Source organism: Dermochelys coriacea, chromosome 1 (assembly GCF_009764565.3).
Source record: "Dermochelys coriacea isolate rDerCor1 chromosome 1, rDerCor1.pri.v4, whole genome shotgun sequence".
Taxonomy (NCBI): domain Eukaryota; kingdom Metazoa; phylum Chordata; order Testudines; family Dermochelyidae; genus Dermochelys; species Dermochelys coriacea.
In genome coordinates this window covers 59979402-59993857 of record NC_050068.2, presented here as the reverse complement: position 1 = coordinate 59993857, position 14456 = coordinate 59979402, and the positions used below count along the sequence as shown (strand labels likewise).

Here is a 14456-nt window from a genome sequence, read left to right as displayed (position 1 = left end):
CCCCTCATCCCCAGCAATGTTGGGTCACAGGCATCAATAATTTTCTTCAACTGGATTGCCAGAAAAAAAGTTTGAAAAACACTGCCCTAAGGCATCTAATGCCAGTTATTTGGGATATTTATAACTTGGGATATCAAAGATAAAGTTGTGGCAGGTGGGCACAATCAAAAGTTAGGGACTAGAGGCAACTTGCATTGTGCTTGTGAGGGACTCAGGCTGTAATAAAATACTTCAGCCAGCATCTGTCTGAAATAGTACCTTTAAGCACCTTAGAGGTCAGGCACATTCTGTAGCAATGTTAATTCTGTCATGAATTTTGTACCTCCACACAGCTGTGGCTCACAGTGGAGTGTAAAATACAGCAATTTTTGAAGATGAGAGATTTTTGCCACACTCCTTGGGCACTGTCCAAGCAACCCGCCCCAGAACCTCATTTCCATTGTATATTCCAAAGAAGTGTATCCTTCAGACAGCCTGAACTGCCAGCTTACACTTCTGGTTCCTGTCACTCCGTGGCTGCAAACTAAACTCTAGCTATTATTCCCTGAACCTTTGCTGCTTGGTTCCATAAAGGAGGAAGTATGCACTATAATCAGACTAACCTCATCTTGTAGGGAAAGCTAGAGAGCAAGATGCAGGACAGGAAGGGCAAAAAACAACATAGTGTGCCTAGCTGCAGCAAATGGTGAATGCCAGAGCAAAAATGCCAAATCTGTATTTTAGAAAAGTCCAACTCTAACTGTGGAATCAGAGTGCAGAGCCTTTTAAGATCGATAATGCAGTTCCACCTCACATTTTCAAGTTCTTTCCAGGCTCTGGCAGGCACTACTGCATCAGTTTGTACTGTGGTTACATTTTCAAGGTTATCTCCGTACTTACAAGGGCTAGAAACATTTCTTTTTTAAGAGAGAGAGCTCAGATAGAGTACAGCTCCATACCAAGGAGTCAATTCTGCAGCATATTCCATAACAATAGAAGTAGATAAAGCCTGAGTATAGTGTGACTTATTACAGATAATTAGTATAAAGAAAGCCTCTTGAGTTTTCAATCTGGATTAAACATGATCACAGCACCAGAACTCAAACAGTTTAGGAGTGTTTAGATACTTGATCATTTTGATATATATTACTTAAAGAAGAAATTTAAAGTATAATTTGTTTTCTAAAACAGTACTAACCATGCCTTTTGATATCAAGATCTTACATTTATAGTTAGCTGTAGTTATAATTGCCATTAAACTGAAGTGTTACATCGCTTTTTGTACTGATTGTAGTAGTTTGTGCAGGTGTAACCTTTGGGTGGGCTAGCGTTCACTTTATTGCCCTTCTCCAGTGTCTTTAAAAAAAAACCCAACTTCCACAGAAAATAGCTGGAGACCTATAAAGTTCAGTCTCTAAGGATTTTCAGCAGGAATTGCACTGGGTCAACTTTCCCATATTCACGTTCCAAAAGGAACTAAAGAAATGAATTTAATTAAATAACTTTATAAAATCTTCTGATAAAGAAACAAATCTAATGTTTACAGCATGACATGGCTGTTTTATAATCCACAGCCATTACCTTCAGTTATACAGAAACATAAATAAAGAAAACAAATTAAAATCTGAAGAGTTCACTCCCCACAGAAACACAGTGAGAAGAAAGAGTTCCGAAAAGCTTAGGTTTTGTTCACCTAAATCTCAGTCTTTGATCATCAATTCCATAGTCTGTTGAGTCTAAAATAACATCTTCCTTCCACTTGCTTGTAGAAATCTTCAGTTGGAATCCATGCAGACACTTTCACTGCTGAAATCACTACTAGCCAGTCAGCTAACTGATTAAATCTATACACTTAACTGAGTGATTGGTTAAAGAAAACCCTGCTGCAAAATACTTCAGAATTAGGGACAACAGTCTGCTTTCTGCTCCTGGGCTCAGCTCCTCACTAGCTGCCCAGACTGCTTGCCCTTATGGAGTCTGATCCCAGCAAAGGGACCCTACTGCAGCAGACCCAAAACTACCACACCCAGTTCCAGTAGCTTCTGGATGTGGAGTGATTGATCTACCTATGAGGATCCTCAACACATAGAAATGAACCTCACCCTGTATGGAAAAAGAAAAGGAGTACTTGTGGCACCTTAGAGACTTAAAAAATTCATTTGAGCATAAGCTTTTGTGAGCTACAGCTCGCTTCATCGGATGCATTCAGTGGAAATTTCCACTTGCGAATACAGACTAACACGGCTACTACTCTGAACCTTGTATGCGTTCATGTATATCTGTAGACCAACAAAAAGTATAGTCTGGCTATGCAATCCTTTTGTAAATGAAATAAGATTGTGAATTTCTTGGCTTCTGGGAAAATATTCAGATTTAATAAAAAACAATGTCCCAGACACAGCTCACTTCCACCTCCTCCACCAATGGGTCTCTTAAAGAGATATCTCCGTATTAGGCACATGGGTTACACTGGCTTTTCAGAAAGCCCAAATTAATCAACTGGATAAGTGGTATTTTTTTTTCCGTAAAGTAATATGGAAAAGTAAAATTAAAAAGCCAATTTTTAATGCAAGAAAGGTGCTTAGCATAAAAAGTATTACATAAATAAGTTAGGATGTTAGTTTCAAAGTTGAAAGATAAACTGGGAAATAATTGCAGGATTGTTTCATGTTGCTTTTAATGTTCAAAAAGTAGCATCTTTTATTACTGCACAAGCAAATAAAGCTACATTTAACATAGAGCAAGTCTGAAGCTCTTCCACTAGTGAGAAGAGTAAATACAAGTAAAGATGATGGAGTTTAATGTGTCGTGTGGCAATATAGAATAGTAAGGTCCAATAGCGACTAAACCAAATTGAGGAAAAGTAACAAATTTTGCAGAGCTCCGTGAGAGACTATACAATGAAGAAAGACAACCAGTATTAATTGCCATGAGAAGATACATAATTCTAAGTGTCGAAGTATAATGACTCAAATACCTTTCCCCTTGTCTGAGTGAAGGGAAGAGGCAGGTCCTGCACAATTGTGTGAGGACATCTACAGGTATTACATGCCCTAGCCACGAAGGGGTGATAACTGTGAGGGGTTCCACCCAGTGATCTCTGCTGGGGTAGTAGTGATGGTGCCCGTTTTCCTTAATGCAGCCGAGCACCAAGGGAGCTGTAGCTCACGGAAGCTTATGCTCAAATAAATTTGTTAGTCTCTAAGGTGCCACAAGTACTCCTTTTCTTTTTGCGAATACAGACTAACACGGCTGCTACTCTGAAACCTGTTTTCCTTCAGTAGCTGGTTTTAGAGTTAATACCCCTTGAAGCTGACTAGATGGGTCTGAGCGCTCAGGCTTTGGCCAATCAGCACTCTTGTTCCAGGCTGGCTGCAGACTCAGGCATATGCCCTGGCAATAGTTACACTCCATGTTTCATCGTTTTGTCACCAGGGTAGAACTCAACTTTATTTTTAAGTCGGGGGTGCTTGGGTTGTGGCTTCCAGCGTCTTTTGCTGCAGGAGGATTGCGGGGACGAATACAATTGGCCAGCAGTGCCACTGGATCCCGGCTAAAATGTCATTATTACAGAGCGGGAAGTGACTTGCCCCGGGTCTTTTGCAACCTAGCGGCCAAAACGGGACTAGAACGCGTGTCTCGGGGCTCCCAGCCCAGCTGAGCAGGGCCTGCAAGGCAAAGGGCGCAGCTCACTGTCAACAGCTGCAGTCTCCCGCGCTCATTGGCCACAACGGGCCGGGCAAGCAGGCCCCGTCCCCGCGCCCTGCCTACGCGTTGCAATGACGTCAGGAGGGCGAAGGCGCTTCCGCCCCATCGGGTTCGAAGAGTCCCTTCCCCGCACCGGAAGTTTCCGTCCCCGATCAGCTCCTCCCGCCGGTTGTGAGCCCATGGAATCCTCCCGCGTGTCTCGTTCCCTCCGGGAGCGTTTCCGGGTTCCGATGGTTCCGCTCCTCTCTCTGCCCCGCGCTGCGTCGGACGCTCCCGGATCCCGGAAGTGGCCTCTCCTGCCCGCTCCGGCTGACGCTGGCCGTGAGGATGGCGGAGCCGCCCCTGGAGCTGGGCGACAGGGAGATCCGGGACAAGCTCGGCCTGTGGGACCGCAAGCCCCGGCCCATGGCGCCTCTCACCGACCGACAGACGGACTCGGTGCTGGAGCTCAAAGCGGCGGCCGAGAACCCGCCCGTCCCGGCCGAGGTGAGCGGGGAGGGGCAGCAGGTGGCGCGGAGCGGCCGGGGCCGGAGGCGGTGGGGGAGGGGGCGCCTGGCGGACGCTGGGGCCTCCCCGTTTCTCTAACAGGAGCAGCTGCCACGTAGCCAGGCGGCGCGCGGCCTGGGCCGCCCCCCGGGCTGGGCTGGGCGGGACGGGACGGGGAGTGTGTGGGGGGGAATCATGGGCTGGGCTGGGCTGGCCGGAGGCGGCTACCCGGGGCCCGCTGGGGGGGGGCGGGGCGTATCGGGCCGCCACCTGCTGCTGCCCAGGTCGTGCCCTTGGTCCGGGTGGTGCTTTGCCCCGGGGCGCCGGGTGGGGCTCTGAGCCGCATCGATCCCGTGCGATGCTGCCCGCGGTGAGGGGGACCCGGGTCTGGCAGGCGGGGACCTCGCTGGTGGTGCAGGAGGGGGCCCGCAGGGCGGTGGGGAGGCAGCGCAGCCTCGCTCGCAGTGCTGTCCTGGAGATGAAATGAGCGAAGTCTTGAGGAGTTATGTGCTTAAGAAGGCCTCTCTGGCACCTTCCTTAAGAGTGAGCTCCAGTACCTGCCCTGTTCTCCATGCAAATAACTACACTTCAACTATCCTAGCGTACTGCTCTAGTTTCACCTGGATTCACTAGTCGCTTCCTGTTGCAGAGTGCTGTTCCACCCTAGAGATGGCTCCATTCTAGTAATTGTAGAATCATAGGTCATCTCGTCCAGTCTCTTGCACTGAGGCAGGACTTACTGTTATCTTCTAGGAATGGCCAAAGCGCGGCTTGCAGTTTTACAGCTAAAGTGTGGCTCGTGGAGCCCCCCACGTCCCATCATTCTCCTCCTACCAGACGCGGGGAGGGAGGGAAGCTCGGGGCTTCTGCAGTGCGGAGGAGTGGTGGGGCTAGGGGCTTCTGCCCTATGGGAGACACCTGCTGGGGCTCGGGACTTCAGCCCTACTCTTGCTGAAGTCCTGAGCATTGACAAATGTGCCTGACACTCAAACTTCTGAAGATTATCATATGTGACTCAGAGGATCTGTAAGTTTGGCCACCCCTGTATCTAGGCCATCCCTGAAAGGTATTTGACTAACCTGTTCTTAAAATTAATTAGTGATGGACATTCCATAATCTTCTAGCTAATTTGTTCCACTGCTTAACTACCCTCACAGTTAGAGGTTTTCCTCATGAAAAACCTAAATCACCCTTGCTGCAATTTAAGCCTATCTCTGCTTGTCCTTTCTCAGTGGATAAGGAGAACAATTTATCACCTCCTCTTTATAACAGTCTTTTCTGTTCTTGAAGATTGTTCCTCCTCAGTATTTTTTTCTCCTGACTAAACAAACCCAATGTTTTCAATATAATAATTCAGACAGATACAAATTTTGTGTATGGCTTTCATCTTGTAAAGGACTTTAAGTTGCTTTGTTGCCACATAATTTAAAATCAGCGCTGAAAGGGAGAATATTCATTAAAATCAACTACGTAAACCCAACCTTCCATAATGTCACAAAATGTTAAACGCTAATAAAACATAAGTTGATTCTGCTCTCATGTGATGTCTGAAGAGTTGGGAACTGTAACAAATGTGGAGTACTTGAGTTATGAATGCATTATTTAGACAGCAGATGTGCTTGGGTAGAGCCTATCAGTTAAAAAATGAAGTATTTCTAATTTTTACCATCTTAAAAGTTTATGCCCAATTGATTTTTAACAAGAAGTAATGTAATTAAATTATTTTAACCAGAAGTTAGTCAATAGCACATTAGGGTAGTATTGGTTTTCGTTTTAGTAGCTCTGCACAATATCACTCTTGTTTGTCTTACCTGCAGATTGTAATACTGCCTGTTGCGTATAATTGTTTTAAGCTGTTAAGGTTACTTTGATGAATAGTGTTGTTCGCATTCCGAATACATATTTCTGCTAAGAAAACAGGCCTGTCTGTATCTTGTCAATAACTGTTAGTATAGGTCAATTTATTCAACACTCTGAGCATATTTAATTTCCTTGTGTGAAAATCTGAGTCTCACAATCAGTTTTCTCATTTGTTGCTAGCAGGAAAAACATACATAGCAGCAGATATGTGCTGATGGAGTTTACTTAATATATTTAAGATGGGCAATTTGGGTATACATGAAGTACCTAGGAAGTGTAAAAGATGTTGTTGTTACTGTCTTCAAAATTTTCCTTTGAATGAGAATATATTTTATAGTTGAATAGAATTATAGTATCTGTTACAAGTCCTAGTTTTTAAAAATGCTATTGTATGGGCAGATCTATGAAGAAAAAAGGGAACAAAAATGTTGCTACTCAGAAGTACTAGGTGAGTTAATTGAAGTATTTCCATCTAGCTCCATTCTGTTGTAGCTGAATTCAATACAACAAATTCTTATTTATGAATGACCAACTTCCCTATTTCTTATATTGTATTTAATTGAAATGCAATAAGCTGTTAGCAGACTAATAGTCCAGATGTTTATAGAAGGGTTGCTCATTCTTGGACAGCATAGTGATCGAAAGGGTTCATGCACATGATAATACTTAGCACTTTTATAGTGCTGTTCTATCATAGATCTAAACTTGCCTTACAAAAGAAGGTGGGAAAACTGAGAAGCAGAGAAGTTATGGGCTTGATTTTCACAGACGCTGAGCACCCTTACTCCCATTGAAATAAATTGGAATTGTGGGTCTTCAACATATCTGAAAATTGGGGTCTAGCTGACTTGCCTGAGGTTATGCAGCTAATCAGATTAGAAATCAGGTCCCTTAGCTCTCAGTCCTGTGTGCTATCCATTAGCCTTTCACTTCTGGAAATCTATGTTAAAATTCCACCTCAAGTCAACGGCTTCCCCATCCTTAGACTTGGTTTGTCCATATTACAAAACTACCAGATTATTTAGCAGGCATGGCAAACCCTGCCCAAGCAAGGATCAGGATTAAATGGTGGCAGACTTGCACCCCAACGAGACCCCACTACAAAGGTCAGGTTTGTTTTGGATCAGAAAACAACCTGAACCTGTTTGGTCGGGTTGTCCCTGTTCACCTTGTCTTGTTTGGGGGTCCTTATCTGCTGCAGGCCCTGCTCCTGCTTGCCAGCCACCGCAACCTCTTTGCGCTGTATATGCTGAAGTGTGTTTGTGTCAATGGGGTCGCAGTGTCTTTCACTCCACAGTGCAGCAGCAGGTGGCAACCAGCAGGAACGGGCCGTACAGCTGCCACTGTGACCTCCCCAGAGGTAGGAGGTGGCTGGAGATGGATTATGGGCACTGGTTATAGGGATCCCCCACCAGGCTGAGCCCCAAGCAGTGGTGTGCTAACACAGGGTTGGAGGGGGAGTGTTGCGGTCAGGTCTGAAAATGACTCAACCCTCTTGGGCTTGGGGCAGGTCAGGCTTTAAAATTAGTCCTGCTCAGACCTCTAGATAGTAGGCATGTTGAATGTCAAAATTAAGGTGCATTAACAAAGTTGTCTGAGGAATCTGGCATTATCAGCCTCTACTTTTATGACGACTAAAACTGCCTCTTGCAAAAACAAACAACCTGCTAACAAAAATCAAAAAGATATGAAGTTCTGTTGAATTCGTTAGTTATCAGACTTTTAAAACCTAGACCAGGCTTTTTACCTGGTTAATATTTTCAGACAATGACTTTTATTGCCACAGATAACTTGTTCTGTGTTGAAAAATAATACTTTTTTTTTTTAATTGTGTACAGTGCTCTTTTGTTATGTTCTTGGTTGTTGTGAGTAAGCTTTAATTGTGCAAATGGTTGGCTGTAGCCCACGCAAGCTTATGCTCAAATACATTTGTTAATCTCTAAGGTGCCACAAGTACTCCTGTTCTTTTTGCGGATACAGACTAACACGGCTGCTACTTTGAAAGAAGAGAATGTTATGTTAGAATAGTTAGGGAAAACATCCTCATTAGCTGTAAAATTTTATTCAAGGATAAGATACAGCATCTAATTCCAAGGCAGTCTCCAGTCTAAAAATACTTAAATTGTCCCAAATTACTTTGATTTTTTTATGTTCAGTAAAATATACTTAGTAAGCTGAAATTCTGAAATATAGGAATTATCTTCTAAAGAAACCTTCCTGTATAATCATCTGGAGTATCTATTTGGAAGTATTATTTAAAACATTTTGAAATTATTGGAATTTCAGGTTGTGACAATATTGGGCTTGGAATTTCCTTTGGTCATATGGCAGAACAATCTAATGAAAGTTTGTTTAGCTTGTATGCCAATCAAAAGGTTTTTGTGCTGTGTAGATACTGTAAACCTTTGTTATTTTGGCTTGCACTTGGAAATATGAATCATCATGGGCTTGTCTCCACTACGGGTGGGATCGATGCTGCGGCAATCAATCCACCGGGGGCCGATTTAGTGGGTGAAGGCCTGCTAAATCAACCGCCGATCGCTCTCCCATAGACTCCGGTACTCCACTAGAACGAGAAGAGTGAGGGGAATTGACAGGAGAGTTTCCGCGGTAAGTAGATCTAAGCTACGCAATTTGAGTTACGTTAGTAGCGCAACTCAAATTGCGTAGCTTAGATCTACTTTTCCCCAGAGTGTAGACCTGCCCCATGTCATCTGATATTAAGTCCAAAATATTAGTTTGTCTTGCTGTTTAGTTAGCTAAACTGGAGATTTGTAATGCTTTTCAATAATATAGATCATATGCAAGAGGGTTGTATTAATTCATTTTCAGTTAATCTTCTTTAGTAGAAAGTATTAATTTATTTTTTTTTGTCCTGGAATAATTAAGTGAATATTTTAAATATTTCTGAATATTGATACTCTGGTGTTTAAATATATTATTGAAATAGTTTATAAAATGACCACACTGATTATTCCTTCAAAATTAAACAAACAGGAACTTAAGAAATAAGTTTGGTGTGATTGAGATGTTGTTTACACTATTGCATATTAATTTAAAATTAAACATTAATTTTTAAAAAGTAATTTAACTAAAATGATGGGATTTTTATATACAGCTTCCAATTGAAGATTTATGCAGTTTAACATCACGGTCACTAAATGTCGCGTTGGCTGCAGCAATACCTGAATCAACAGAGGATATCCTCTTGAAAGGATTCACCACTTTGGGAATGGAAGATGAAAGAATTGAAACTGCACAGCAGGTAAATCACACCAAATTAATTGCTTTACAATCCTAGAGGCATCATTTCAGTGCTAAAATTCTTCCCAGTGGATTTGTGAAGCTTTAGTGTGCCTTTCTTATGTTTTTATAAAATTCTTTTGTTAGACATGCAAAAAAAATTGAAGAAAACAAAACTTTAACTTCTTGGTTGTTCAATACTAGATGTTTTTTCTGTATTGAGAGGCTAAAGCATCAACAAAGGACAGTGGTGCTGCCCGCAGAATGTCACAGTTCAATCCCATAATGTTTGCAGTGAGAGAGACAGTGCTAATGTTGTGCTCCTAGAAACTCAAGGAGATGGCATTGTACATTTTTCCTTCAGTTAGGTGGTAGAATTGTGCTCTGCTAGGTTCTGGACTATCTGAATCATTGTTGAGTACTTAAGAGTTTTTTTTCCTTTAATAATGAAAGATGCTCATGTTGTGGTGCAATTCATCATCTGTATCCTGTTGATTGCTCTGGAACTCCAGATATGACGGTTTCTCTAATTGGTTCCTTGTAATGTCTGGGTTGTTGACAATCTAAAAATCTTTGTTTTAGTTCTTCTCATGGTTTGCTCAGCTGCAGGCCCAGATGGATCAAGATGAAGGTGCTAAGTACAGGTATGATCCTTCTTCCATTTGTTGAATTTTATCACTGTACATATTTAGTCTCTGCACCCAGCAACAGCTTCTAAACTAGAAGTGAAATTTTGCTTTTATGTATATATCAATTCCCCCTTAGACATATTACAGCATATGATATGTAGGATTTTATCCTGCCCACTAATATATAGGCATCTAATTTTTCAGCATCCAGTGACACTTTTCCCAGTTATGTTTAATTTGTATCTATTTTCACCTGACTGACTTTCTTTCTTCAGTCTGGGAAGGACTACTTTCAACTGGCTTTAGCTGTTTATCAACTATTCATAAAGAGTTGTGTCTGAAACACTTCTGAGTGACTAATGATCTTAGATATTTCTACTGTGGCTAGTGCCACAATGTTGAGTTGCCACATCCAAAATTAAGAGCATGCATTAAATTTTACTGTAAAATAACCTGCTCTTTCCCTATCGCTTGGTTTTTATGGTCTGCTTGTTCTCTGGCCTTTATTGTGGGAAGAGTTTTGTGTTGTATCCGGAAAATGGTAAGACTTGGGCTTATTCTGAGCCCATACTTGTGAACCTGTTGCAAAGTTGGAGAGTTGCGTCCCTGTTCTCTCTCTTATGATGTGTTATGATGCATGGCAGTAGTGTTTGTAGATCACAGATGGAAAAGTAGTCTATTATGTGGCTATGCTATATCTGTTTTAGTTGGAGGAGTCTACAGAAGAGTGTTAATTAGTTCTGTGCCCTTACTATTCTGGGGATTACACAAGTCTGAGAAGAGTTTCTGATTTTACATATTGTTGTATGTGTGCTAAAATAGAGCACAATAGTTGAGACCCAAGAGTCATTAGTTCCTTTTGGTTTAAATTGGACACTTAACATTGTTTAATTTATGCTTAATAGTGCTTGAAAATTGATGTCTTATCAGTTTTAAAACAGAATCTATGACCCATGAGCTTAAATATCAGGTCAGTTTGTGATTTAAGATTTTATTATACATTGTTCTATGCATTTACTTCCTGCAAGTGATCTACTCTTTTCTAGAGAGGTTTCTGTGTCCTCAGGAAAATGGAGTAAATCATTCTATGTATTGGTTATTTTTAAATATAAAAAGAAAAGCATTACCCTTTTTCATTGTGGTTCTCTTTTCTAGGCAGATGAGGAATTATTTGTCTGGATTTCAGGAGCAATGTGATGCTATATTGAATGACGTGAACAGTGCTCTTCAACATTTGGAGTCTTTGCAGAAACAGTATCTTTTTGTGTCCACCAAGACAGGAACATTGCATGAAGCCTGTGAGCAGCTTTTGAAAGAGCAGGTAATTTGTGATACGGTAGTTACTGAAGCTTTTTAAATTTAAAGTTACCAAAAATAAAGTCCTCTGTTTACAGAACAGGCATCTTGTGGGCAGTAATGCCAGTGCATGATTTACTCCCGAGAGAATTCTGTGCCACCCAAAAAAAAAAAAATTCTGCACACAATATTTTAAAATTCTGCAAATTGCGTTTGTCAAGAAATAAATGTGGAGGCTCCAGCATAGCAGTGGGGAGCATAGCCCAATGGCGGTGGGAGATCACCCTGCAGCCCCCACAACCCTGGGACACAGACTCGGCGTTGAGGCTGCGCCCAACCCTGACACAGCACAAGGGTCAGACCTGTCCCAGAAACACACAGGGGCTCTGCCCCTCCATGCCAGGTGTGGGCAGATAGGCTCAGCCCAACAGGATCGAAGTGTGGAGGGTCTTAGTGAGGGTGGATCCAGATGTGTGGTGAGAGGGTGTGGGGCAATCTGGGTTCACATGGCTCAGTGTGTGTGTGTGTGGGGGGGCATCTTGATGTACAGGATCTTGCTGAGGCAGTTCTGAGTGCAGGGGCAATGGGACTCTGCAGAGGGGTCCAGTTGAAGGTGGTTAGAGCTCAGCGGAGAGGAGTCTGGGAGTGGGGGATGGGACTCGGGGGGGGGGGATGAGTGTGGGGGGCTTTTTGGGGAGGTTCTTGGTTCAGAGGAAGAAATAGAACGGGAGCAGAGTTCTCTAGTCTCTTCACTATGGTTCCTGGGAGTTGTAGAGGAGAGTTCCTAGTGAAAACATTTTTCTGAAATTAGAAAGGTCATGTTGGAATTGAGTAAACCATTCACCAGAAGGTCATATATTTTAATGTGGAAATATTTTCTTCAGTTGCCACCTAATTAGAGAAACATCCTAAGACTTTTTCCATTCCTCTTTTTTGGACTGTTTTATCTGTGAAAAATTTGGGTTAAGGTTTGTCATTTATACAGGTTTATTTAGCAGCTGTCTCTGCTGGGGGCTGCCCTTTATTTTTTGCACCCCTTTAGTAAAGGATTTTTAAAAAGTCTCTTAAGCTGTTCACACTTATTCATAAACCCACAAGTCCTTCGGGTTTCAATTTAGTTGTCAGCAGACTGATGAAATTACTGTTTGAACTTTTATGGGAATGTTGCTTAAACTTTCTCTGTTTGAAAACAGAAAACTAAATGAGTTGTAGGCTGTTATAGCTGATTCCTGTCTTATACCATGTTCCACTCAGACAATGAGTGGTCATGAAGCATTAACCAAAATTGTCAAAGGTTGTTATAGCTAAACTGATACTACTCTGAAAAGTGATGCCACATAAACAGCATTATGAGTGGTTCCATGTTTATTTGCTCTCCAGCTGACCTCAAGAGCAAGTGCTCAGTATACGAGTAAACATATTTAATATTTAGAGAGACAACGTCAGGTAATATCTTTTATTGGACCAACATCTGTTGGAGAACAGTCTGTGTCATCAGCAGAAGTTGGTCCTGTCAAGGTTCCTTCCCCACTCTGAACTCTAGGGTACAGATGTGGGGACGTGCATGAAAACCCCCTAAGCTTATTTTTACCAGCTTAGGTTAAAACTTCCCCCAAGGTACAAACTATTTTACCTTTTGCCCTTGGACTTTATTGCTGCCACCACCAAACGTCTAACAGATATACAACGAGGAAAGAGCCCGCTTGGAAACGTCTCTCCCCCCAAAATCCTCCCAAATCCTACACCCCCTTTCCTGGGGAAGGTTTGATAAAAATTCTCACCAATTTGCATAGGTGAACACAGACCCAAACCCTTGGATCTTAAGAACAATGAAAAAGCAATCAGGTTCTTAAAAGAAGAATTTTAATAGAAGAAAAAGTAAAAGAATCACCTCTGTAAAATCAGGATGGTAAATACCTTACAGGGTAATTGGATTCAAAACATAGAGAATCCTTCTAGGCAAAACCTTAAGTTACAAAAAGACACTAAAACAGGAATATCCATCCCATTCAGCACAGCTTATTTTCTCAGCCATTTAGCCAAACAGAATCTAACGCATATCTAGCTAGATTACTTACTAAGTTCTAAGACTTCATTCCTGTTCTGTCCCTGGCAAAAGCATCACACAGACAGAGAGAACCTTTTTTTCTCCCCCGTCCAGCTTTGAAAGTATCTTGTCTCCTCACCAATAATGCGGTTCTGCAGAGCAAAATAAGCTCTCAATAAGCACCATCCACCCATTGTTCAAATTTATGCCCTCAGTGACTCTTGTGTAAACACCCCATTGCATTTAGTGGCTTTGCACATGTTCAACTGCTTGGAAATCAGTAAACAATTCTGATATTGAAAGAAGCAAGATTATATAAAAGTAAATGATATTCTCCAAATCTACTGCTTCTGCAGATCTATAATGACTTCTTCTGAGTTCTTTTTTTTTTTTTTTTTTGGATGCTTTTGAGGGATAAAGGAACTGAAGATAGGAATGTTTGCATGGTATATTTTTAAAGAACGTTGGGATCCTGAAGTGCTTCAGAATAGCATATAATAGCTTTACTACTTGAAAAGATTCTGTGGCTCCTTCAGAATACTGCAAGACCCCTAGGTTGTGTGTCTATAAAGACAATACACTTGAGAACAGCATTTAGTGGTAACATTTCTTTCTTTAATTCAGAGTTTAGAACTTGACAGAATTTCTGCTTTCTGCAAATTTTTTTGTGGTCTGTTATGTAGCTAGCAAAATTTGATCTAATTTTTTTTAACATGTCTTATTTGAAACCTTAATAGTTTAAGTTACTTACAGTCTTTTATTTGCTCTGTTTGAACAGTCAGAACTTGTTGACCTGGCTGAAAATATCCAACAGAAACTCTCTTATTTTAATGAACTAGAAAATATTAACACAGTAAGTGTTGTTTTATTTCTTATAATCTTAGAAAGTCAAGTAGGCTATATTAATCATCTCAGTTCTGTGACCAAAATTAGTTATTTCTGATGTTTTCTTAATTTCTTCTGATTGATGTATTTTGGTTTTTAAAGAAATTAAATTCCCCAACGTTGTCTGTGAACAGTGAAGGATTTATACCTATGCTGGCTAAGCTTGATGATTGTATTACATATATTTCATCACATGTAAGTAACTTAACATTTTGTATTTTTTAATTAAATCTTAACACTTTAGAGATACATATTCTAGTTATTTTGGAATTTTTAAATTTGTTTATTTTTACAGAGGGAAAAAAGGCAAGGAAGACACTTTC

The 14456-nt window shown here is 41.4% G+C and overlaps 1 protein-coding gene across 1 annotated transcript in view; it reads left to right on the top strand.

Moving 5' to 3' along the window:
* Positions 1 to 3761: 3761 nt before the first annotated feature.
* The window catches only part of COG3 (component of oligomeric golgi complex 3), a 45298-nt gene continuing 34603 nt past the window's right edge, over positions 3762 to 14456 (top strand). Inside the window, exons 1-6 of the mRNA XM_038406861.2 lie at positions 3762 to 4173; positions 9152 to 9298; positions 9859 to 9920; positions 11061 to 11226; positions 14027 to 14101; positions 14236 to 14328. Coding sequence (XP_038262789.1) covers positions 4015 to 4173; positions 9152 to 9298; positions 9859 to 9920; positions 11061 to 11226; positions 14027 to 14101; positions 14236 to 14328 — 702 coding nt within the window. The 5' untranslated portion in view covers positions 3762 to 4014. The remainder of the gene's footprint in view (positions 4174 to 9151; positions 9299 to 9858; positions 9921 to 11060; positions 11227 to 14026; positions 14102 to 14235; positions 14329 to 14456) is intronic.